Raw genomic sequence first — 27,907 nt, 5'->3', positions numbered from 1 at the left:
AGCTATCAATAACTAGCTAATGTCTTCCTTGTAGATGAGTTGTCGTGGCTGAGGATTGGATAGTAAGAGTTGAAAACAACCCGAAAAGAGTAAAATCACTGATATTCATTCATACTAGTCTGTAAATACACAGGGAAAATGTGTAAAACTCGTACACCACAGCGCTGTGAGACAGGATTGAAAGGTCTGCGCCATCACTTTATTTATATTAAAATGCAAATACTGAACTTATTAAACTTCAGCCTGATTAAACTTTGCTGAATTGGTGTTGCTAAATTTACTCTAGCCTGTGTGTGCGTGTTCATTCTTTCAATGGAATGACAACCTGCCCAGGGATTGCTCCTGCCCTCATGGATGATTGTATACCAGGGCTTGAGATGGGCTTATTAATGCATACAGGCACCTTGCGCTCTGACTCATTCTAGTCCACAAGAGGGACCCAAGACTCTTCAATACCTATATCCACACACTCCTTTGGGAATTGAATGTCATATAAAATTAATACCGCATCACAATGATAACCAAGATGCCAACAACAAAAAGAACCTCCTGTAATTCAACTTAAACCACTGCCTGTAATTCGGTTCAGTTGTTATTGCTTGGTGATTGCTTTTCTAGATGAACCCATGTCCCTTGGAAAGAAAGTTTGCCACAGAGAAGAATGCGAAAGCAAAATAAAGTTCATAGCCAGTCTCCTTATAAAATGATTTAATATCACACTTTTTTGCTTTTTTCCTTCTTAAATAACATGGATATGCTGTTTTGCAATATATATGTAATCTCAAGACAAAAATCAAAACTCTTTGCATTTTTGTCTTAAATAGCGGACATATTCCATAGGTTTTAAGGGTTTTTTATCCGTGGACCCATGTATCCATTAGCTCTATTACAAACTGTAAGAACAGACAAAGTATTTATAAGAAACACTTACATTTTGAGCATAGTTTTATGTGGCATATCGATGTATACCATGACTGTTAAAAATAACTGAGTTGAGAAATGATGTACAGTAATCCTTCCTCGATCGCGGGGGTTGCATTCCAGAACCCCCCGCGATAGATGAAAATCCGCGAAGTAGAAACCATATGTTTGTATGGTTATTTTTATATATTTTAAGCCCTTATAAACTCTCCCACACTGTTAACATTATTAGAGCCCTCTAGACATGAAATAACACCCTTTAGTCAAAAGTTTAAACTGTGTTCCATGACAAGACAGAGATGACAGTTCTTTCTCACAATTAAAAGAATGCAAACATATCTTCTCTTCAAAGGAGCGCCGTCAGTATCAGAGAATGTCAGAGAGAGAGAGCGAGATAAAAGCAAACAATCAAAAAATCAATACGTGCTTTTAAGTATGCCGAAGCACCGCGATAAAGCGGCATTTTGTACAGGAACGTCCATATCCTCTAGGCAAACAGCCCCTCTGCTCACACCCCCTCCGTCGGGCGCAGAGAATGTCAGAGAGGGTGAAAGAGAGAGAAAAGCAAACAATCAAGCGCGGGAAGCATATCTTATATCATTGAGGAGTTTTAGTTAATATGTAATACATGCTCTGATTGGGTAGCTTCTAAGCCATCCGCCAATAGCGTCCCTTGTATGAAATCAACTGGGCAAACAAACTGAGGAAGCATGTACCATAAATTAAAAGACCCATTGTCTGCAGAAATCCGTGAATCAGCGAAAAATCCATGATATATATTTAGATATGCTTACATTTAAAATCCGCGATAGAGTGAAGCCACGAAAGTCGAAGCGCGATCTAGCGAGGGATTACTGTATTTATTAATTTTGTTTTAAACAGTTAAGTACTTCTCCCAGGCATCTTGTAGTCAATGAGGAATGAGAGTACGAGTCCAAATATGAAGCATTCATGTTAAATGCTGTATTCAGCATTTATCATAGTTTGAAGTACAGCTCCTTCTATCTCATAAAACATGCGTTCTGTGTTTTGGAGTTAGGCAGAAAGAATTTTAGCTCTCTTGCTGTGATAACGTGCTCTGTGAGTATGTGTAACTCTGACTTGTGATGTTTCACCTCCCTACTTAAGTGCATTCATATCTGTTACCGGATGAACTAATTCGAGAAATGTTAGGTCACTGTTGATTTGTTACTTGGTCCATAAAAAAAAGCACCTAAAGATGAATGGTATTTTTTGTGGTAGTAATCATCAGGCTTAATATATTAAACATGCATCACCTTTCCAAATGCAGTTTCACAAAAAATGGCATTTCTGGCTGACCAGGTTATGTATTTTATACATCTGACCGATGTTGGAAGGTAAACTTTTTTCACAAGTCAGACAATTCAGGTAGATTTGTTTGTAGTGCGTTTGTGTTGAATATTTGACTTAGAACTCGGATTTACCTTCTGGCCAAGACCATGTGAACAATACATATATTATCACTAACAACAGTAGATTGAGTGTTGAAGTAAATAAGAATGAAAAATGATGCCACACAGCTGATAGGAAATATACCGTGTTAGCCTCTGTCATTCTATATTTACAGAGATCATTGTAGACACGGAACACACACAAAATTTATTTCAAATCACGGTATTTCATTACCTATGTAATTCCTTACAAACGCTTCACTAGATAAACACTTTAACACAAACTTGAACTTTAAGGATTTCAGCAGGGTGATGCTTTCATCTGACTGAATGGGGGTTGGGGGATGTAGCAGTCTGTGTTCTACTAGTCCACATATTTGCAAAAACAAAAGCTGGCTATTGGCGCAGTGATAAGAAGCTGCGAGCTTCTTGGTGTATGTTAGGAAAATTTAAGGATGTCGGTGACGTAGTCGTAAGCTTCAGGGATGCTATTAAGTAAATGTAGTTTTCAAATACCAATACTGGCCATTTCCCTTGTATACTACATCACTGCAGCTATAATCCATACGCTTTTCCTATCTGTGTCTATCTAATTATGGTTTGCCGTCACTTTTGCAGTTGGCCATATTATTGCTAAAATTAGTTTATCTAAATGCTTATAAAATAATTACGCAGTTTAAATGAATCGTATTCAAAAGTGCAATAACTGATAACCAAGCCTGTTTCTAATTTCACTATTCAGGAAGTAAACAACTTGTAACTATAGATACCCATGTTGGAGAGAATCACATGCAGTATATTGATGAGAATACCCAGACCTCTTTTATTAAGAGTAGACTTTTACAAAATTGAGTCCTTTTTAGTGAAAGATGATTAGATAAGTGTTTGTTTAATATGTATGAATCAATACATAACAACATTCTGTACATCTTTGTGATCTTATTTGATTTATAAAACATTTAAATGTATAATTTAAAAAATTACCAAGAGACAAATTTGAAGCTGATGTTTGAGGTTATTTAAAAATGTTCTTTTTAAGGTGCTTTGGAAATGCTCTTGGAAACTGCATTCTCAACAAAGAATATCTTATGGCAATCAATAAAGTTCCAAAACAGGTACTAAGCATTTAATTATTCTGTGATAGATTATGCTCCTATGATTTCCTGTTGATGTCCTTTTAACTTGTAATTTCTTTATGATTCCTTTTTTTTTTTTTTGGACTAAGAGTAGAAATAATTTTTTAATGGATTTCTCCCATTTGGCTCCCTTTTCCGTAATTTTTTTAATTTAGACATCTGCTCCCTTAAACCCTGATGAAACAAAACGTGAAGATGCTGAACCTCAAGTAGAGAAGGCTCGTTTTAATAGCTTACTTCAAGCTGAAAACCAGCAAGCTATTATGTTGGATATCAATTGGGCCATGCACAAGCGGCAAGGTCAACATGCAAAACTGACGGAGGGTAGCTGCTCATACAGAAGTCATAATGAGGACAAACAGCACAGTTTTACCCGGTAACAAACAGTAATTATTCACAGTTTACAGTATGTGTACTGTATGTGTCCATGTGTCTTATGTACAGTAATGCACTGATCGATCTGCCACAAATCTGAATCTGCTGATTTTCAGTACAAAAGAATTGATCACTTATCGGTAACTTGACCGATCACAAAAAACACTTATTTTTTTCCCCAAAATCTGCTTTTCTTACAGTAATTTAGTTGTTGTGCTCCTTTATGCAAGGCATTATAGTAGTTGAGTGCACGTGTGTTTTTTCTGTCAACCAAGAGCAGCAAGGCAGTCTTTTGAGAGAGAAGACTGGAATATTAGCTTTTACATTAAATAAACTAGGGTAATAAACTGAGAAATAAGAATCTTAAAAAGTATGTCAAGAAACACTACTTCATTGAATTTAGTCTTTTATATTTTGTCCTTTAAAACAGATACTGCTTGTCTGGGATTTGATGGTGAACGAGACTGTGTCAAGTACAGTAGGTCATTTTTTCAATGAGAAAAGAAAAGAGAGAATTTGAAATTGCTGTTTAGCAAACAATAGCCTTGTTAGTTTAAAAGCAAAACTTGTGTTTTTTACTTGTAAACTTGTTAAGTGTTTTGTTTTTAGTGTGTGGTCTCTTTATAAATAGTCAAAATAAGTGTATTCTTTCCTTCAGAAAAGAACAAGGAATATTTTAAAATAATATACAAAAGTAGGATTTCTTTTGGGTATTCCAGTTTTCTCTCTGTCTCAAATCAATTTAGGTTTGATAAAAAGGTCTCATTGTGGGTGTGTGTGTTAGTAGATCCTGTGATGGACTGATGCCCTGTTCATGCCTTTTTCTAGCCTTGAACTCTCTACTGCCAGAATAGGCTTCTGATCCCTATATTGGATTCAGATGGTTTCAGAATGACTATGACTAGCATTAGTTTGCCAGTGACCATTTTTGCTTTAACATTAATCATGAACTGCTGCCAAAACCAAGGGACATTTCTACAATAAAAGAGAGTAAGAGTAAATTGTGGTAACATAGGGAAAGGAGTTTTGCAAAGGTAGTAGCCTTAGCCATGTGTATTATCATAGGATATTGCCTTAGTTTATGTGCTTTATAGTGCCCAATATGTATAATCCTATCAGCATGTGAACAGCTGCTCTAAACAAAGAGAGTGATATTCTTAGCCTAGGTAGATCAAATGGGTGAGCTATGCCTCTGCCAGTCACCAAAAGAGGTTCTTGCACACTGTTGGAAAATGTCTTACTATATTATTTAAAGCAACATTAATAAAAACACAGTAAAACTGATGGTAGAAAAAAAGGAAATGTACTTGAAAAGAGTGTTATTGAAAATATTTATGCTGAAAGTTAAGGTGATTGGAGATGACTCTTTTAAAGTTCCAGTACAGATTTACTTCTGGTGCTCAGTCTGGAGAGGTCCTTGTCAGTTTCTTTGGGCTGTTCTCCTTCTCCAGCTCTCCGTAGTTTCCTCTCTTCTGCACTGCTGTGCCTCACTTCCATCTTTCCCTCCTGATCTGCCCAGCATGTACCCAAACTTAAAGGCTTACAAGAATAATCACTTAGTTTTTGCCTTTCTCAGGCTGTTTGTCCATTCCGATCCTAATTATCGAACGTCTAATAAATTAATAAGACTCTAAAAAAAAAATTATATAAAATATGTAAGGTTTAAGCCAGTAAAGATACAGAATTTAAATCAATATAGCTGTTTTAAAACATTGGGCATCACAACTTCTAAGACTTGTTCTAGAAAGGGTGATTACATAATCCTGAAATCAACCCGAATCCCTGTTTGCTATAGTATGATTTTGCCTCCACGGTGCTAGAATGCTGGATTTCAGTAGGCTCATGCAATCCCAGCTATGTTGATCCACACTATTATGCACTCATGGGCAAATTTATATGCCCTTTTCATTTGAGCACTGAACAGCCAAACAACCGCAGACTACAAGCCTGAGAAACACAGGGAACAATCTTCATGCCAGCAAAGTAAGAGGTGCTAGTGGCAGTTCATGAAGATAGGCATATCCCTGAGAAGAGGGGCAATATGTACCACCAACAATATTACCTTATGTGAAAGGTTGCAATGCTTACTTAAGGGCATATATTCTATTTTTGCAATGTTAATAACATCCAACAAGTGCAAGACCCATTGTTTTAAGTTGTGTTGCTTTTACAGAATTGTTCTAGATATTACTGTAAGAGATCTTGAATGTTATCCTGTCAGCATTGAACCTTATATTGTCCTGTATTACATACTAAAAGAAAGCAAAGGTTAACTGATTTTGTGTTGACACCAATTTTTCCAGAACTTTCTAGCAAGAAACTTTTCTGAACTGAACCTGCCCAATTTTCCTCACCTTCTACCTATTTCTATTCCAGAACATATATTGAGTACTCATGAAGTTTCAGATAGCATCACCACAAATTTTAAAAACATTTTAAAGTCCCTTCCATTCAAAGATGCCAGGACACAATGGAGAAAGGATCTTAACATTTTAGAATAGCAGTGGTAAGCAGCCATGTACAGAATACATTCTAGCTCTATATGTACAAAGCACTCAATTATTCAACTTAAAATACTCTTAACGAGTGCATTTATATCAATTTAAAACTCTCCAGAATGTTTCCAGGGCAAGAGTCAACCTGTGAACGCTGCAATCTAAGCCCATGTTTTGGATGTGCATCAAGTTAACATAATTTTGGACAAAAATCTTTGAATGCCTGTCAGACAGCCTTGGTGTCACAATCACTCCTAACCCATTAAGAGCTGTGTTTGGTGGACTCCCAGATGGGCTTAACGTAATTTCCTTTACCTCACTACTAGCACATTGGCTTATCTTACTCAACTGGAAGAATCCCAACCCACCAACTTTAAGTCAGTTGGTAAGTGATGTTCCATACTGTTTGAAATTGGAAAAAATCAAATTCTTACTGAGAGGATCTGTTCAAAAGTTTTTTTAAATATGGGTGAGATCTAATCAATAGCATTTTACAATCTTCTGTATCAGGCATGTCAAACTCACTACCATTAGTGGGCCGCTTCGACTGCCATACGTGCGTCAGCGGGCTGCACTGTAACAAATATTATACTATTATACAAAGCTACTGTAGCTTTCTTTCCAATACTGAAAACTTTAAAAAATGTAACACTTAAAGTTTAAAGAAAAGCAATTTATTTCCATGCACTCTCCGTACAACAGCATACAATTAGAGTCTTAGCCTCTTAACTAGGTCCTTATATTATTATACTAGCAAAATACCCGTGGTTCGCAGCAGTGAAGTAGTGTGTTAAAGAAGTTATGAAAAAGAAAAGGAAACATTTTAAAAATAACAACCTGATTGTCAATGTAATTGTTTTGTGACTGTTATGAGTGTTGCTGTCATCAAGGATTTGATTATCATTATTTCTTTCAATCAGATTCGTATTTGGAGGACGTGTTGTTTTGAAGTTACATTCCGTGTCAGTCAACCGTTGTAAAGATAACAGGTTTCATTCATCGAAGTGTTCACTACGTAAATCGCTACTCGTGAATGTAAGATGTTTAACAGGCATTCCTGGTATTAACTTGTGCTAAACGTACCATGGTGTGATGTAAGGGGAGCTGACTGTAAAAAGGCAAGGAGGCACGTATTTTGAACAAAAAGGGAGAAGACAGCGAAGGAGCGGAAAAGTGAGAAGGGAAACTGTTTAAATAAAGAGCTAGCAAGGTGAATGTAAAGAAGCAGCCAGCGGTGAAGCAAGGAAGACTTCGTAATAAGGACGGTTCGGTGCACGTAGAAGGTGTAACAATAAGATTGTTAAGCCTTATGATAACGTTCCCGCACGGAGGATTTAGAGAGACGCACTGGGAGAAGTATAATCTGAACCTCTCTACAGTTTCGTATATTTTCGGGTTGTAATGTTCATCAAAATTACGTATCATCTGGTCCAGTGGTGGACCGTGCATCTCACACCTAGGCCTTCAGTAGTGCTCTGTCTGAATCAACCCGCCCCTCAAAAACTAATTTATGGTTATAAAAACCATCTTAATATGCAGAAATACAGTATAAAGAGCCGTTGCATCGCAGATAGATAACTCCTGTAGCCACAATAAATGCCTTTATTGAATAGACAAACCAGGGGTGAACAAGTTCCTTTCTACTGCAGCTACAGCCGCGAGACACATAAAAAACATCAATAATAACTCCTAAACTTGCAATATTATTTAGGAAAATCGCAACATTTTACTCACCAAAAATTCGGATTATTTATAAACAAAATCCATCCTCCTATCTTTCCTCAAATAGTTCAATTACTCTGTCGTACAGATTATCCGTGCGCTTCAGTTCCATCAAAAAGTCCCTTTCTATCGCCATTGAAGCTAATTCTGAAAGTCGAACCTGCCCTGTCGTATTTCTGGCATAAGTTTTAATTCGCTTTAGGTCTGGAAATGTCCGCTTGACAGAAGCAGTGTACACGGGAATGATCACTACCAAATATACCAATGAGTACAGCTGCCCCATGCTCTCATTCAGATTTTTCTAATGAAGGAAGTCAAGGAGATCATTGGGAGATTTTCCTGCAAAATCATCCATGGCATACATTACAGTCAATTCTGTTTTTAGCCGAGACAGATCAAAAACTGCTCCGTGGCTCTTGTTTTAAACTGGAGAAGGCTGCATGCAGGAAATTTTTCTTGTATTCCTGAAACTTCTGGGGATCGAGGAGCATGACAAACATCAGTTTTTTGTGGTTTTGGAAATCTGGTCTGTGTCTGATAAATGATTTTGTCCAGAATCCTGCCATGGAGTTGGCGGTAGTGCGCACGAGGATCTTGCGCTCGGAGTGCCTGCGGTTCGTTCAGTGGCCTCGTAGAGTTCCTCATATTGGCTTCTATCCAATCAATGGGTCTGAATATGGTGACGTTGCCGTATGCCTGCTAGAGGGCCCTACTGACACCATCTCAAAATCTGATTGGTTGAAGCAACAGTTTAATTGACATTTATTCTGTGTTAGAGGGCCTGCAGAACATATTGTGAAGGCCTCTCTGCTTGGCAACAAATGATGGCTGAAATGTGATTGGTTAAATACTTTAATACGAAAATACATGTCTGGAAGCAGCACAACCATCGGAAAAGCTATGAAAGGAAGCGGACAGACTATTTGGAATTATTTAATAAGTATTCATGGACAAAATATAATTAACATCAGTTTGTGATTCAGATATTTTTTTAGGCCAGCAGAGAAGGCCTTGCAGGCCCTGACGGCCCACCACTCAAGCTCTTGGTTAACTCATCAGGTCTTGCATCACCGGTCAGCGCCTGACACAATTCACTGCCGCTCTCTCCAATAAGATAACAGAATAATCTGACCTTAGTGTTTTCCTCTGCCTCTGGCATTGCAAGTTTTGTGTATAATGTGAACTCGTCCTTCCATGTTCTCCATGACTTCGCCAGGTCTTTAGCATTTATACCCTGCGTCTTCTCATTAAACTTGTATCTCGCGAATATATTGTGCGATCTTGCGATGTCCATGGCTTTATTTCATTTTAGCTCAGACCCGGAACTTAAAAGTTTCTCTTGCACTTTCACTGAGGGAGGGTTTCCACAGTAGCTGCACTTATGAATAAGCTAAGCACAGTCCTTCATCCGCGAATATTTACCTTATATGGGCAGGCACACAATTACGTGGGAGGTGTGATGATGCAAGACGCAACTCCGCCTCACATGGCGACAGAGCTGCAGGCTATGGCCGTATACAGTATATGGATGAAAGTATGTTCCAGTTATGACCGTTACGCGTAGAATTTCGAAATGAAATCTGCCTAACTTTTGTAAGTAAGCTGTAAGGAATGAGCCTGCCAAATTTCAGCCTTCCACCTACACGGAAGGTTGGAGAATTACAAATGAGTGAGTGAGTCAGTCAGGGCTTTGCCTTTTATTAGTATAGATTATATTAGATAGATAGATACTTTATTAATCCCAAGGGGAAATTCACAATTCATTGCTTATATAGAAGTCTTACAGTGTGAGATCTATTTCTTTTGTCCCGACACTTGGCATCTCTTGTTAGTAACCAATTTGTCAATATCAGGCTTGAAATCTTGTGCAGTTGCAGCTTTTATGAGGGATGAAAGGTGCTTGACATGAATCTTGAGCGATGTGGGGTTTTGGTAGCTTTCATTAACAAAAATAATTTCTTTCAAAGGGAAGTGCTTCCGAACATAGACCGCACTCTCAATGCCAACTTACGGATCTGCACATACGAGGGTGGCAGGTAAGCATACAAGCCTGGCACACCAACTTTGTTGTATTTTGCCTTCAGAACAGAATCTGACTGCAGTTCAGTCAGTTCCATTTGGATATTCTCGGGCGCATTCTTAACATTGTAAGCGAACAGCGCAAAGTCCTGTTTGTGTGAACTGAAATCACAAAAATGCTCACTGAATTCATTGCTCAGTAATTCAAGTTGGAAAACAAATCCTCCAAAAATCAAATTTTACTTTACTAAGTTTACTTCAAAGTTTATATTGTAAAATAAGTCGATATGCAAAAAGCCACCTGACCTACACTAATTTTACAAACTCAAAATCACAAACGTGTTAATAAACAACTCACCAACTTCTCGCGCCCACTTCAGATCTTCAGCTGTAGTCTGTACTAACTGTTCGTTACAATACTAGCACAAAATTACATAAAACTAGTGCAAAAAAAGTGAAAATATGTGGGCTATTACTACTCATGATGGTCAGTTCTGCTCAGTGGCCAGTCTCAGTAGCCCAGCCAGTAGTGTAACCTAGCAGGGGCGGCCCTGGGCAGAGAGAGAATCAGTGGCCCCTTCGCCCGCCAATGTCAATATGGTATCTTATGCACGGTGGATGGCCACGTCCGTTGCGGACACTACATTGCCGCCTCGTGCTCATGACACGCTGCTATATGCGCGTGTCCGTAACTTGAAAACCAAGTGGCGGCCCATGATATTCTCATTACGGCAGAACGCTATAATACTACATATAGCTTACTGCTCCGACTCTAGCGACATTAGTAAATACAGCATACTAATTAACAAGAAACACAATGTTTTTCGGCCACATTGCCGTCGGCTGTGTCATTATTTTCTGTTTCTGTTTTATATTCAATATATATTGGCATGGTGGCCCTGTGCAGGTGCAAAGTTTGCACATGCCTAAGGCCGCCCCTGCTGCCCGCTGCAGCCTAGCACTTCAGTTGTGACTTTGCGGCTCATTAACTTTAGTCAAGGCTCGTGGCTATACTAGCAGATGGCGTTTCCGGTACCATAATGCCATGGGAAAATGCGCTTTTGTCAGAAGGCAGAAGTAAGAAAAGTCAATAAGTAATGCCAAAGATGCAGAATGATTCAATCACAAACGATAGTAATCATTTTGTACAAGTTCAGTGCTAACCAAGATCTGTCATGCGGGCCGCACTGATTTCAGTTACGGGCCGCGTGTTTTTCATGCCTGTTCTATATTGAGGAAAAGAATATTGTTCCTTCTTGCTGCTTCAAAGATTTGTTGTGTTGGCTGGCTCTCCTGTGTATTTCTTTTGGTTTTGTTAATTTCAATTTAAGTGTGTGGAGTGTTATTTGCTTTTAATTAAAATTAATAAAAACAATAAAAACAAAGATGTTACACTGAACATGACACGTGACAGTTGCTCAGATACATTAAAGCCCTAGATGTAAAATAGTAACATTGATGCAGACACTTCTCTGTGCAATCCAGAATGTCTGATTATGCTTCTGTAAGCAGAACTGTTAAAGCAGTTGTGCTTCTGTTTCAATTGCTTGCTCAGAATTTCATCTGCTTTTTTGCATCCTAGATGTTGCAGCTGGGATCATTTCTATCAGGACATTTACAATAATTGATCTTATGATTGCAAGCTTTGCCTTAATTATTATGACCTCACAGCATTAATCCTTCAAGTTAAGCTTGCTCTGTTCTTGTGCAGGTTAGTTTGAGGGCATTGTTTACTACAGTAACTGAGTTGGAATTCATCAAACCTTCCATCTGGAACAGACAAACCCCGAGCTCATTTCAAAAAGCAGGATTACCAGATTATTCCTGTTTGTCTTCTCAAATCACCTAATTTTGTCATAAACAGTTCCAGGAATGCAGGTTTGGTTAAATCCAGGTTTTCTGAAATGGAATTAGACCAATTTCTGTAAACTCCATCTTGCTTTAACCAGATTTCACACTATTCCTGCTTTCTATAATAGAACCCTGCTCTCCTGAACAGCCCATCTCAAAGTAAACATAGAAAAAAATGAATTCCTAAGTAACAAATTAGGCAAAATTATGAAATAGTAATTTTAAAAACAGACAGTAGATGTTTTTTTAATCTAGCAAGAATTGTTTACCAAATAAATATGTGGGAAAGTCGTGCATTAAAATTTGAATCTACGAAGGTAGTTGAATTATGATTTAAGTTTGACATGATTGTATGGAATGACATAAACAAAATTAAAAAAAAAAGAAACATTTAAATCTACAAGTACTAAATTTATGTAGGCTTGCACACATTGTTTATTTAACTTTTTGTATTTTTGACTGATTTACCAGAAACAACTAAAATTCATGGTGACAATTTTACACACCATGCACACTGGAGATGGTTTTTAATTGTAAGTTTTGTTCTGTGTTCTCTTTCATGCAAGATTCCAGAATATAGTTTTGCATGATCTTTTGCTGAAATATAAGGTGACAAATGTGAAACACTTCTTTTTGTCTCATTTCAAAATACTGAACTCTTGGTAATGCATTTTATTAATTGTGTTGTCTAGTTGTTGGTTTGGTATCATTCATTGCTTAAAAATTAAACTTTTTCTGCTTGGAAATAAACCTACCACAAATTCCTGAAAAGCATATAGCCTGTTTTGTGTTGGAAAAACTCTGTATTTTATTAAATGTGTAAAGACTTAGAAAATATGCTGTAATCAGATAGATTTTTTTGCATTTATTTGTGTGATTGCACAATCATTTAATGCTGGAGGATCTACTTCATATCACTTCCTGTTCCTTGGTGGTTTGAAACAAGACGACTCCTTCAAATCCTTTCTTTGAGTTTATGACTCCACGTTTTTTAACGTAAAGGCTAAATTTCCAGTTGCTTCCTGTTCTCTGCTAAGTACTAAAACAAGTCTCGACTTGCTGCTCTTTATATATGCTGCAGGATGTTTGCTGCAAAAAAAAAAAAAAAAGAAAAATGCTCCGGCTCAACTACCCTAATACTTTTGGGAAAAAAAGGTGAGAGACAGGATTGTTGAGTATTTATCAAGGACATTGATGATTGTAAGCCCTAGTTCACCACAGTATTAAGGGGAGCTATATGTTTTGTCAAATAAGTAATCTTGCCTTTAATATTAGTACCTGTTAGAATTTGAGAAATACAGGGATGCATATGTCTCTTGTGGAGGTTCCTAAAGTGCTGCAAACATAATATTTGTGATTGTCTTATTAGGTTTCACAGCCTCCTCTTATTGTATTTTGTGATGATACCTCAGGTGGATTAATATGTTTGTGGGTCTGTGACTATTGAAAAACATTGTTTGCAGGGCATGTGTTCTTGACTGTCATTGTAATTTTAAACATAACAGGAGAAGCATTTTTTTCAGTACCAACACAAGATCTTGTTCAAGTTTGTCACAGTAATTGATTTTTTTCATTTTCTGCAGAATTCTGCATTTGCCTAAAATGACTCATTTCTCTGTTCTTTCTACACTCAGTTATTGCTGTGTACTCAAGGTCACATGGCATATGGACATTCACTGGTGAATAAGGTGCACTCAGTCAGAGCATCTCAAACACTGTCAGAAAAGGTTTAATACACGAATTGAGACCAAATTCTGCCCAATTGTCAATGTTCTTGATTCAAATAGCAGTAGGAAATGGTTTGATATCACAATTTTAATTTAATTTTGTAGCTGTACTATTAAATCATAAACTAGCCAATCAGACTTAAGTAAGCAAAAATGCTGCATAACCCTTTTAGTTAGTTACATTCTGAATTTATTGGTAGTATCTCATTCATGGCCCTGAGGTTTTTATTTAACCCTTTGGATTCATACCATATCCATGAAATCGTAACTGTTAATTACTATTGGCTTATCTGACATTTTATTTTTTTTGTGTATTTAGGTCCTCTGACCAAACATTTGCCACAAGTTTGGAGACAGACCCTAAGCAGCAGAGAAAAATGAGGCAGCAGCAACTACAGCAACAGTTCAGACAGCAGATGGCTGCAAAAAAAGTTCAGGAGGAGCAACAGCCACAACAAGAGACTTTACCTGATGTACCAGTTCCCATTTCTGAGCAGAAAATACTTAATCAAAGTAAGAGATGGACAGTGATTTGACCCTTCATATGCTTTAGTAATTGCTTAGGCTTTAAAATTGTTTACTTATTGTAATTATTCTAAAAAATCTTTGTTTTGAAAATTGATATGTAATGATCTAAGCTACATTAGTCTGTATTTGTCAGAATGCCACATGACATAACTTTGATGGCAATTATCTAATTAGGCTCCTTCCTTTGGTAGGAGCATCTCTCCCATTTCCAAGTTAGCTCATATTTTGTAGGTCCATTCTTGTTAGAAATTGACATACAATTTTGAGTGGGTTCTATCAGTTGCATTTTTTTTCGATTGACCAGTTATTGTTCAGTTGTTTTATTGTCTTAGTGCACATACTTAATTTTATATAGATTTTCCTCTTAGCCTAAATAACTTCATAGGCTGGTATAATAGTCTAGTATTCTTCACCTGTGTAAGCAGTCTCAAAAATTGTATTTATATATAACTATACAAAATGCATGGTGAGTGGTGATCATGTAAAAGTTAAACAGAAAAAAGAAAAATAAATTAACAAACTAACAGAAAGCACTTTCTTTTGTTTGGTCTGAACTAAAGAGGGTTGCTAACAACAACGTGAGATGGCTCATTCACTGACCAAAGTAAAGTATCACAAAGATTCAGAAGTTTCATGTTCACCACTCAAACAGTATTGTTCTCTCTTTCCACATTCTGATTGCACTATGTTTGCCCACCCATTTCCAAACACAATAAGCAATTTGAGGAAAACAGCCCTCATATCCCATCTTTGAGTGTTATTTTAGGTCAGAAACACCTGACAGTTTCTCCTTAGAACTCCTCCAGGTGGTCTTCGAGATCTCCCATCATTCCATGTGTTATGTTTTTTTTCATGTGCCACATTCACATACAGTTTTTTTTCTCATTTACAAAACTTAAGATTTTCAACAATTCATTTCACGTTGGGCATCATCCTAATCAAAACACAAGTTTGTATTTTGTTTTGTTGGCTTTATTATACTGCCTGAATTAATTTTGAGACAGTGGTAGATAATTAAAAATGTTTCTTGAAAAGCAAACTTACTTATTGTTTTGTTGCTGCACATTCACTTAAAATTTTGTCTTTTTTATATGGGTACCTTTCCCAGCTTTATTTTACTTAATTATATCAATTATTTATCATTTATCATAACATATAAATACAACTATTATTTTTGATACTAGGCTGACCCTCCTTTTAAGGCGACCGACTTTTAAGATGACCACTTCTTAAGGCAATTCAATATGTAGATCAATTTGATATTTTATACAAACTCATTAATTTGGTTATATTGCATTTGAGCGGTATTACTTTAATACTTGTAGTTTCTGTTGTTTTTGTGATGAAATTTAAACTTTTTTTCTATATTGAGGTTGTCCTTTTGAATCCCCCAGATATTTACTACACGGTGAGGCATTTGTACTCCATCAACATTAATTATTTCCAGAGACATAATTTTGTCTATTTTTCCAGTGTATCGCGCACAAAAGCAAGGGAACGATGGGAGCACCTGAACTCTGCTCACATCATGTTGCTTCGTACCGCAAGCTGCAAGTAGTAAGTCTGTGATAAGTGGAATACCGCTACGCTTTCCACTCACGGGATGGAAGGACAATCCCGACCACTTTTATATTTTAAGAAAGAAGAAGAAGATATCACACAGTCTGGAGTAGAAAATCATCTTTTACCTGGAAAAACGAAACTACAAATCCCATCGTGCATTGCAAAATGGACGGGGCGTGTGTGAAACCCTGTGCCTGCGTAGCACTCACGGAACGGAAGGACAATCCTGACCACTTTTATATAGAAGGATAGTATTCTTTAGGAAAATCTACATTTTTGAAATGCCTTGCTAAAATGCCTATGATGTAATGTGGTATACACCCTTGAGATACTCTTGTCCAAACTTGTTTTCTGATGCTGTCGAGCATTTTCTTAAGATAAGTTATGCTCTTAAGAAAGTTTAAAACTCTGAGGAAATTAGCCACTGAATTTCCTTGCCAGCCATTATATCATCAACATCACATATTACATTTGTAGAGTCCTTATTTTCACTGTAAACATTACAGTGTAATTCTTACTTGCATGTGCTAAAACGAATGCAACCTGTTGCAACAGTCTGGCATTAATATTAGTGAATATAATTTTCTTGCCTCATAACTTGTTACCCTTTCCTTAAATAACTTGCCTGCCTGATAAATGTTTATAGATTCCTTTCCCCACCCTATTCCTATGGGCTGTATAATTTATTTCTCCAGTGTACAAAACATGAGACTCATGGAGCCAGTTTAATAGCACCAGCTTTGCAATTAAAGTATTGATTATAGTGAAATAGTACAAGGGTAAGAGAAGTATTAAAAAAGTTACTCTGTAATATTGAATACATATACATTCATGGTGTAACTTTGTCTGCTGTAAGAGAAGATGCAGTAGGTGGAATGTCAAAATCCTGGGGTACCTGCCTGGTAACCCCTTTTAATAAAGGGTTCAAATCCATACAGTCTGTATGAAAATAAATAACAAAAACAAGGACCATTGATCTTGAGGCACACTTGAGCTTTTCAGAGCTGCAAAATTGAGGCCATCAATCCACTTTCTGTGGGAGCAGTGTCCAAAATGAACACTAGCTTCCAGTTGTCCTCCCTCTTAAAGGAAGAAACAGAAAGGACCAGGCTTTGGGTGGCACAGTGGAGGCGATGTCACAGGTTGCTTGTAATATTTTCCTCCAATCTATAGGGAAAAAAGCAGTAGTAGTTATTAACTCTGTTACACCCTTATCGTTTCAATTCATTTTCACCTGGCCAGAGCAATGGAGCACTCTAGGGTCTCGCATATTTGTAACTGCAAAGCCACCTGACTGAATTTTGTCGATCAGATTCCTGGTTTATTACTTCTCTGATAAGTAGGATTTCCATTGTTTTCCTTGTTAAGCTTAAGAAAGTTACCCTTCAACAACTTCGATGTGAGACAGACATTCAGTCATACATTGTGCCTCCAACTAACATTTACAGTGTAACTGTGTCACCTGAATAGATTTGGAAATTCACTTGGGTGTCTCTTTCTGATGTGTTTCTAGCTTATTTAACATGAATAGTTATGGACCAAAGACTGGTGCTTGCTGCACTTCATACTCTAACATGCATTCATCTAAAGAATTTTCTTCTAGTCATAATTAATTGAAGATCAGATTACAGCAGGGCCAGAGGCTAACCTACTGTTTAAGCCAGTGATAAAAAATACTATTATTTATGGTTTGAGATGCTATACTCATTTTTAAAAGATAACTCTAGACACATAATTTATATCCACATTAAGTAATGCACTACTTTAGTGCCATTTCAATGCTATATTCACTACTTAAAACCAGAATGGTACTTTTCTATAATAAGATATTAATTATTTAAAAAAAAAACAACTCTTTTCTATAATTTTGTTTATTCAAAATGGTACTGTAATTTAAAAATGTGTAAAATTTAGTAAAACTGAACAGTCAGGATCAGTTTCCTTAAGTACAGATTTAACAACCACAGTTTTCAATGCATTTAAAAATGTAGAATTCTGTTGATGAGGTTAATATCTACCACACTCTCAAATAATCACTCAGACTTTAAAAGTAATATTAGCTTGGGCTCAAGGATTCCTGTGGACACTTTAATAGGAATCATTATTCTACAAAGTTCAGCATTATTTAATTAAAGTGAAAAAGTACAGAAGGGTTCTCTGTTACATCTCCTGATGTCAGCACTACACTTGATCATACTATATATGATCAATTCTCTGCAGAAACAAACTTTCATAGTTGTCCACCTCTGCATGCCTGATTCAATTGAAGGATACAGCTGAGATTACTAGAAGACTGTCGCTTGAAAATAAGTTTGTGTATATCTTGCATTGTAAGTTGCAATTCTGGAAAGGTAAGATTGTCTTTGGCTCAGTTTGTATTATAAATAAGTCTACAGTAAGCTTTTTTTTCCTCCATTCTACTTTGTAGCAATTCCTTTTAAAGATTACAGACAGCTTGAGTCTTATAAAACACAAATTGAATTTTTATTTTTTAAAGTCTCTTGCAAGTTTTTTAAAGTCTAGATGAAAATTTGTGAGACATGAAATACTGCAGTAGACACTTTTAGTCTTATTTGCTTGTCATCTGAACCACTCCTAAAAATAACAAGATACCTGAACCCAGATCTCAACTGTTTGCACCAGAAAGGTCTTAATCACTGTCGTATTGTATAGGAATTAGAGCTGAACTAAGTGCACATCTTTTACAACATGCAGAACTTCACAAGCTCACCCCAAACTCCTAACCCATTCTTATGTCTCTGTGTCCATGTGTTTGTAATCTCTTGCTTTTTAGCCTTTGTCAGAATAGTTTTCTACCATCTTCACCATAACAATGTATCCATCCATCCATCCATTTTCTAACCCACTGAATCCGAACACAGGGTCACAGGGGTCTGCTGGAGCCAATCCCAGCCAACACAGGGTACAAGGCAGGAACCAATCCTGGGCAGGATGCCAACCCACCGCAGGACACACACAAACACACCAAGCACACGTTAGGGCCAATTTAGAATCGCCAATCCACCTAACCTGCATGTCTTTGGTGGGAGGAAACCGGAGCGCCCGGAGGAAACCCACGCAGACACGGGGAGAACATGCAAACTCCACGCAGGCAGGACCCGGGAAGCGAACCCGGGTCTCCTAACTGCGAGGCATCAGCGATACCACTGCGCCACCGTGCCACCCCCCATAACAATGTATTTAGAGTTAATAACCAGTGATTCCAAGGGCATAAACAAATAGCTTTTTTTTATTATGCCTGGGTGTTGTCCAGTGCATTAAGTTCATATTCCTTGAACTGCCTTTATTTACCTTCTAAGATAGCTTAAATTTGTTCAGCTTGATGCATAGATTCAATTGAAGAACTACAGGAGGCACTGGATTCTACAAATATGAGGGAAGAACTCTGATCTCAACAGCTCTTAATTCCTCACACTGTCTAAACCCTAGTGTTTATACTGTATCATCACACTTCCATTGCAACATGGCAAAGATTTCATTCATTGTTTTCAGAATATTGTCTCTAATGAAGTCAAACACTAAACATACTTCTGCCCTAGTTTGTCATCTCTAACAAGTAATTCATAAGCTGGTTCACCTACACCAAATTTCTGTATATTCCCAGTTAGATTCTATTAACAATTACAGGTTGCTGCATGTTATTGATGCACCCCCTACTTCATCCCTCTCAGGAGTACTTGTTCCACTCAAAGCTGAAAAAGACATATGACCTTTTGAACTGACCATTCCTGTGGCAGGTTCTAGATAGAATGGGTTACTGCACAATGTGTGAATAAAATGTGTGCTTAATAGAATTTATTCAACCACCTCAGCAGTACAGTTAAGTAATGTGGCTGTCTTCCAGTTATTTCCCACTGTAGAAGGTGTCCAGGGAAAGTTAATGTTTCTCATTTTTTTTTTAAAAATATTACTGGACCTGTTGGCCATTGCCCCCTAAAAGTCAGCCTGATTTTTTTCCCCCCTTTTCAGTGCGAGTGGCAGTAAGAAAGTCATTCCTTAAAGGACAAAATAAGGCCTTGAAATCCAGGCTGTGGACTACTGTAGACTGGACCAAGTCTCCTCTTCATAACAGAAACTAAGACTTGATTTTTTCAACCATTGTTAAGATGTTGTGCTGTGAGGTGCCTATAATGCAAGCTGGTGACCATCCAGCTTGTCTTTTGATTGGGTTGTCATTGTGGGTCTGCCAGATCTCTTCCTATCAGAGTTTCTTCCAGTTTCCAGTTGCCTTTGGACTGTCTAGGAAACCATTCTAACTGACACTTTGATTTTTTTTTTTTTGCCAATTTCTCTAAATGAAAGGCCTATGCATCTAAAGGTGATGGACTGTCTCATTTAATTTGTTAATTACATTGCCATTACCACTGGAATACTGTCCAAGAAGTACTTCAGAGGATGTAGTAACAGTCTGTTGCAACTCTTCTGTTCTGACAGACTGACAGGTTTTTAAGTAATCAACAAAAGTCGGGGCACCTGTGCAAATTGTTTGCTTCAACTTACAAGACTTAATTTAATTGCAGCAGGACAGTTGCTGTTCTCTGAAGAAGGCCCATTTGTAATATTATGATATTTCCCTTTTCAGTTTTTACTAATCTACACTTTAAATTTAAACCTCTGGCAGTTTACTGCTTATCTTTTCACCATTTCAGATCATTCATTGAATTTCAACTGATTAAAATTTGAGGGAAAACTAGAAATACTATGATTTTTAAAGACTGTCAAATGCACTACTGAAAGAGGCATGGTGCCGGACCTTGGTGGTTTATAGTTATTATACAGTCATAGTGGGTTCTGGTTTTACACAAGGAAAGGAATCTGCTTGTATATAAAGTTCAGCATACTCACAGTCTTCTCTGGAACAGCGCCACAAGAACACTGCCAAACACTAAAAAAAAAAAAAAATTGCTGACACAAATCTAAAGTGTTGCATGCATTTTCAGATATACTTGGAAACAAATTCCATTAAACAGACCACACAGATATAGTTCTCAGTTCAAAAATGGCATGTGTTGTATGCACTTTATTTTTTTTAATAAATAGGTCTACAGAACATTCCTTATCAATCTTTGCTGTCCTGGGTATTGTCGGGCATTATCGGCACTCCTCGTGACAAAGCATGTCAGGGATCTCTAGTAGTGTGTAGGTTTTAGATTAAAAGTGGTGTGCTCAGGCTGGTAGGGTCATAGTTGTAGCAAAGTGGAGCGGCCTTGGGGTGTTGCAGACCCAAATAGTTCAGACAATTTCCTCATTAGCATTCTGTGCCCCTGTGTATAAAGAGGAGTCTGAGCATGATGGAGGGAGAGATTAAGTGAGAAAGAAAAGGAGACACAAAAAGGATAGATAAAGGGAATGAAAGAAAGAGCAGCAGGATCAATGCTGAGCTGATGCTGTATTGAGGAATCAAGCAGTTGGGCAGTGGCCCTGTTTGGAGGGAGCAGATGCCACTCCCAGGGAGGGGTCATGCCTGCTGAGCACCCAAGGAGTAGGAGCGGCTAAATACTCCAAGCAACCTCTGCTGAACACTGAGGGATGGCAGCAGCAGGATAGAGCAGGGTTGCAGAGTTCCCCACTAAATGCCAAGGGATGGGTAAGTGTGAAGGATGACTGTGCTTGCCGGTGAACATCTCCTCGTGCTGAAGAGACGTTGGTTTAAGAAGGAAGCACAGAGGCTTATGATGGTTTTTAAAGAGACTGATCCTCGCTGCTTTAACCTTGGATTTTTAACTGTTTGAATTTTTTATTATTGGGTTATTTATTGATTTTTTTAACCTCCATGGTAGCCTGTTTATTGAGTATAATTAATTTATTTTTGAAGAGTACTGTTTAATTTATTGGAATTAAAACTAAGAAGTACTGTTACACCATCTCTTGTGGTGTGTGTTCTTATTGCCCAGTCCACCATTGGTTTTATGACTATCAATGTTCTTGGTTTAAGGAGTTTATCCTAGCTGCAGGCATCCCAGGCATCACATCCTCTCATTCACACCTTGCTACCACATGTGCCATTGTATCAGTAATTTTCTATTAGCTTCTGTTGCTTTTCCTTCACTCAGAACTAAGTTTTGTCTTATCATTCCTTTATCTTGGATGAAACAAAATTGGATACTGTAAAAAAACTTAGTTTTTTATTTTTCTATAGCAGTTTCTGAATTACCTTCATTACCTGAGAAATTATTTCTCATTTGAACATATTCCATATTAGATTATATTTTTGTTTTTACACATTTTCAGCTTTCCGAAATATTTCCAAATGCATCCCATAGGCTTGCTAGCAATTCAACTCAAAATCTGAAACGCAGTGTGGTACAACACTGGCAGGTATTAGAATAAGATACTAGGGCTCCACAATATTTGAAACATGGCAATGATTACAGCTGTTGCAGTATACTAATCATGGAAAGTGCATTTCATTTTGTACTCCTGCTCTGTCAAAAAATCAAGGTTTCATAGTTTCAGACTATTCTAAACAACAAATGAGCGTTGTAATCACACAGACACATTCACTCAGTGCAAATGCATTTGTGAAGCTGAGGCACCTGATTTTTAAAAGGTTTTGGTCCTTTTTATAAATTATAGAGCCAAAATGAAGAAAGTTGTTCATAATTTGGAATTATTTTCAGTCTAAATGAGGTTGGTCAAAAAAGCTTACTGTGTATGAAAATGTTTATTCAGCCATATAAAACTGATCCACATAGTTCATATAGAGTGTGCTTGAAATCTAAGCTATCGGCACAGAGTTCCAGTAACATTAAGTCAGTAACACAGATAACCCTTAATTACTTGTTAATGCTGGAACCAACTTAAAATGAAAGAAGCCATCATGTTTTATTTATCAAAAGGCAAGGCTGACAGCAACACGTAACAGTGTGTTAATATGTAAACACTTTTTGAGCTTGCTATATTTAATGCTGTCTACAAATACATTTAATTTAAAAGTTTGCATACCTGTATAATAGAACTATCAGGTTGTGTTTTACATTAACTTTCTTAAATGCGTGACAGTGATTTAAGATTATTATGTATTTTAGTTTTTACATGTACATGCAGCTTTTGTTTTCTTAATAAAAACAGAACCACATATTAACATTCCCATGTTTAACATTTTTCCACATTTTAAGAGTGGTGATGGTTTTTTAGAAGTATCTTTTTTTTTTTTTAAATTGTGTTGTACTCATTTTTTATTTATTTGTATTTGATTTGCTGTATTTTTTATTTTTTTTTTACAATAAACACAACATTTAATGTTTCAACAAATCCTTGTATCAGTTTTATTTTAACTGGTTCCCTGCAAAAATGAAGGTTCTACTGTACTGTATGTGTAAAGAATACGCATACACAGTTGAAACTACATATTTCACTGTAGTATTGTTAATTGAAGTTAATAATTGCAAACAATGTCAATTTAGTAATTGTCCATTATTACTTTTATCATAATTGTGCACACTTTGCAGATGTTATAAGAATTGGCAGATATTTTGAAAGTGCAATACGAGAAACATATAAGAAGCCAAGAGGCAATATTGATTTGTGTTTAAGTTAATAAAGCTGATGGAAAAAGGCAAGCTGTTCTGGATGTACCAACTGGGTCTAATGGCTCTATGAAAATATGAGGACTTAGCTGTTGATTTTCAAAAAGGGGGCCACAAAACTGTTCCATGAGATTTAAAGAAGTAAAATGGGGGACCAGCTTAAAGTGGTATCATAAATGCTGCAAGCAGTTAAACCAGTGACACAAGATAATGTTGTTTAGGCTTCCCTAACATCATAGGTGCAATAGACTGTACTCATGAGTGAATAAGTGCACCACCTGAGCTCGGCGGGAACAGAATATGTAAAATAGTTTTTTCTGTAGCATCAATGCACATGTGTTTTGATGTGATATTTTGCATAAAAGTTGATAAATATTTGGTATGTCTTTATTTGTAACTTAGGCAAAGCAATGTAATATTGTCATGTTTACAACAAGGAAAGTGAATTTTACGATAGGGTTGGGGGGGAAGTGCCTTAAACCAGTTTGGCAAGTATTTCTCTGCTATAGTCTCTCAACCCCCATAGGAAAGCAAGGCTGCCTAACTGCCAAGCTTTACCTTAACATATGGTCTGGGTGGTTGGGGGGCTGACAAGGGTTAAGATGTTCTATTCCCCCTTTGGTCTGAAGTATGGCTGTTTGGAACTGGTTTGTATCAGAAGCCTTTAACACTAGAATTACCAGAGTCTACAAAAAAACTCGTAGATCCGGCCCACCTTAAAACCGTTCTCACCTCTCCGCCACCGTCTTTTGTCTTCTAAATGTGCCGATTAAGACGACCAGCAAGCAGCTGGCTATTCCATCCCCCACCATCGCAGAACGTTCACGAAGTTTTCCCACCTCATGCCTTGTTTGATTATCTGGGAGTGACTCAACTGCTGGAGTTTTAGAGTGGAAATAATAGATCGTTATTTGGAACACATGCATTTCATGTGTGTTCCATTTCTACAGTAATCTGTGTAAACACATCGTTAAAACAGAAACTTTTCTTATTTTAATAATAAATGTTACAAAATGTAGGCATAAACTATAGAATGTGTGAAACCTGATTTCCAAAAATCAAATAAACACTCACAAAAGGTTCGAGAACAACACAACAGCTTCCGTGACATAGCGCTAAGATTTGCCTCTCAAGAGCACAGCATCCTTACCGTACCTTAGAGCCCTGAGTTTGATTCCCCGCTGGGGAGAAAGTATAATATTTTTTTCTTTTTAACCTTGGGCAGTATGCCTGCCTGCAAGCGTCTGCTTTCTGCGTTCTTTCTTAAGTAAATTGTTAAGTTTAAAATGCCGATCATGGTTATTTCTGTTGATTAATTCATGCTTTAATTCATTGTAGCTAATACTGTTCACAAGTGGTCGCTATTTTTGCCTGTTGTATACAATCTATCTAGCGTTTTTATCTCCACTTTCACTGCCCGCTTGCCTGCGTGCAGCGTGTGTGAATTGATATATGATTTAATGTATTTCTTTTTGACAATTCTCCGAGTTGTAAAATACATATACATCTATACTAATAAAAGGCAAAGCCCTCACTCACTCACTCACTGACTCATCACTAATTCTCCAACTTCCCGTGTGGGTGGAAGGCTGAAATTTGGCAGGTTCATTCCTTACAGCTTCCTTACAAAGGTTGGGCAGGTTTCATTTCGAAATTCTACGCGTAATGGTCATAACTGGAAGCTGTTTTTCTCCATTTACTGTAATGGAGATGAGCTTGAACACCGTGGGGGCGGAGTTTCGTGTGACATCATCACGCCTCCCATAATCACGCAGTACATAGAAAACCAGGAAGACCTCAAAAGCGCTGAAGAAAACATGCATTATATAATTGAGAAGGCAGCGAAACAATAAGAAGCGAGCGAGTGACATATACAACCATATTCATGAGTTCTGCTACTTCGGAAACAAAGCACGATGTAAACCTACACTTTAAATTAAGTTCATAGACAGGCTGCCGCTGGCGTTTGTAATTTAGTGCCTGCCCATATAAGGCCGTCCGTCAGCGGCAATCCAATAGCAAACTCCCACTAAATATTCACGGGTGAAGGACTGTGCTTATGGAGAGGAAGATGAGATGGTCAGGGTGGTGTTTGGCACAAACTCAGCGAAACTGTGAGAGAAAGTTTTAAGTGCCAGGACTAAGGTAACATTAAATACAGCCATGGACATAGCACGAGATGGCACCAGCACAGCTGGGAACCTTCGATGCATGTACACCGTGCGGCTCACGTGAACTGGCGCAGTGCACAGATAAAAGCAACAGTTCCAAAGAGCTGAACAAAAACGAATTACACAATTGAAAAGGCAGCAAAAAATATGAAGCGTCTGATACATACAAGCATATTCATAAATCCAGCTACTGCGGAAACAAAGCACACGTGGAAAAAGTCAATGTCCCGCTAAAGGAAGACAGTGTAAAAAAAAACCCGTGCATGCAGTGTGTCAGGTCTCAGATAAAGAAGAAGGCGAGCTGTTTATTGATGCAGTAAGAAACGAATCGATGAATGAAACCTGTCATCTTTACAGCGATTGACAAACACGGAATGTAACTTGAACACAACACATCCTACAAATACGAACCTGATTGAAAGAAATAATGATAATCAAATCCTTGATGACAGCAACACTCAGTAACACTCACAAAACAAATACTGTATATTGACAGTCATGTTACGTTATTTTTAAAATGTTCCCTTTTCTTTTCTAGCTTTTTAACACACTACTTCTCGCTGCGATTCGCGGGTATATATATATGTATATATATATATCCCGATCTACATACTCGAATAATGGATACTTTTTTCGCCATCCATGATTTTTTTGGTAAAGCCATACTCAGTGTATTCATTAGATGAGCGGTAAAAAGTAAGAGCGAGGGAGGATGACTTATTGAGGCATGCAGGCTGTAGTGCGTCAACTCTATCTGAATTGCGCGATCACATTTGAAAAAATATATCTTTTCAAGTTCTATTTAGTCCATATGTGTCAAACTCAAGGGCGCGGGCCACATCCGCCCGGCGTGTAATTATATCCGGCCCGAGATCATTTTATATACTGTATTATTGTTATTAATGGCCGGGTATATGAAGCGCTGGTAACACAATAAACTACAGATCCCATAATGCAGCGCTTCAGCTGCCTTGCCGAACACTTACCGCGTTAATCAAGTCTAGCTTATGATGCTGCAAGTTATTGCGAAGCTAGCTCACACGATGCTGAAGAGAAAAGTTGATTCTGAAAATAGAGCCTTTAAAAACCGATGGGAGGCTGAGTATATGTTTACTGAACCCGTGTGTCTCATTTGTGGAGCTAATGTGGCTGTAATTACAGAATTTAATCTAAGACGGCACTATGAGACAAAACATCAGGGTAACCTGAATGCAATGCAGAAGATACAGAAAGCAGAATAATTAAATAAGAATCTGACACTTCAGCGGACGTTTTACCCGTGCACAATCACAAAGTGATTTCAAGTGAAGCTGCTTTTATGGGAGACACAAATGCACCAGTGCAACTTGCCCCACTTTCCCTGTTGCCAAGTAATGTTAAACCAAGTCGTCACTACGGTGTTCCCAAATACGCACTTTGCTGATAAACTGAGCGCACTGAGTTTGCACGGCGCTTTGGTGACTTTGAAGAACAAAAAAAGTCCGTCTACATGCGGCAAGAACCTTGTGCATGTTTGGTAGCACATATCTGTGTGAGAAGCTCTTCTCAGTGATAAAGACTAACAAAACAGCACACAGGAGTCGCCTCACTGATGAGCACCTGCAATCCATCCTGAGAATCTCCACAACACAGAACCTCACACCAAACATAAACGAACCTGTGGCCAAAAAAAGATGCCAGGCGTCCAGCTCTAAAATGACATATGAGCAAAGACAACTGAATGATTTGATTTGTTATTGCTGAAAGGAACACAATTTATTTATATTTCCAGGTTTTGTTATGCAGCATGTTCATATTTGAATTTGTATAATTTTGACAGGGTATATTTTTATGGAGAGCAAAATATAAGTTGTTTAAGGTTTGAGTTGATTTATTTACAGATAATATTCCTGTCTGTTTTTACCATTCCTACCAAAGATATTTCTGTCGACTAAATAAAAATTCCTTCTATTTAAAATTTAAATAGAACTTGAACAAATACTGATAGTTCATAATATCCACGCAGACTTGCACATAAGAGCGGGAGTCATCCGTTTTAACAAGCAGCGTATTGCACGGATACGAAACAGCTGTGTGTGTATATATGTAGATATGTATGTATATGTATATATATGTTTATATATGTGTGTGTATGTATGTATATGTATGTGCATATATGTAGATATATATATGTATGTATATGTGTGTGTGTGTATATATATATGTGTATATGTATAGATATGTATATATATATATGTTTATGTGTGTGTGTAAATAAATATATATATATATGACAGCAACACTCATCACTCACAACAGTGACAAAACAATTACATTGACAATCATGTTACGTTATTTTCAAAATGTTTCCTTTTTCATTACTTCTTTAACACACTACTTCTCCGCTGCGAAGCGCGGGTATTTTGCTAGTTATATATAAAACGAAACTATATAGACG

General features: G+C 37.3%; 1 protein-coding gene across 4 annotated transcripts in view; it reads left to right on the top strand.

Moving 5' to 3' along the window:
- Positions 1 to 27,907, top strand: part of rad52 (RAD52 homolog, DNA repair protein) — a 61,208-nt gene that overhangs the window by 17,927 nt on the left and 15,374 nt on the right. For all 4 annotated transcript variants that reach the window (XM_039770089.1, XM_039770088.1, XM_039770087.1 and 1 more), the window contains exons 7-9: positions 3,373 to 3,448; positions 3,625 to 3,845; positions 13,978 to 14,171. In XM_039770089.1, coding sequence (XP_039626023.1) covers positions 3,373 to 3,448; positions 3,625 to 3,845; positions 13,978 to 14,171 — 491 coding nt within the window. The remainder of the gene's footprint in view (positions 1 to 3,372; positions 3,449 to 3,624; positions 3,846 to 13,977; positions 14,172 to 27,907) is intronic.

Source organism: Polypterus senegalus, chromosome 11 (assembly GCF_016835505.1).
Source record: "Polypterus senegalus isolate Bchr_013 chromosome 11, ASM1683550v1, whole genome shotgun sequence".
Taxonomy (NCBI): Eukaryota; Metazoa; Chordata; class Cladistia; order Polypteriformes; family Polypteridae; genus Polypterus; species Polypterus senegalus.
This window is presented reverse-complemented; position numbering and strand designations above follow the sequence as displayed.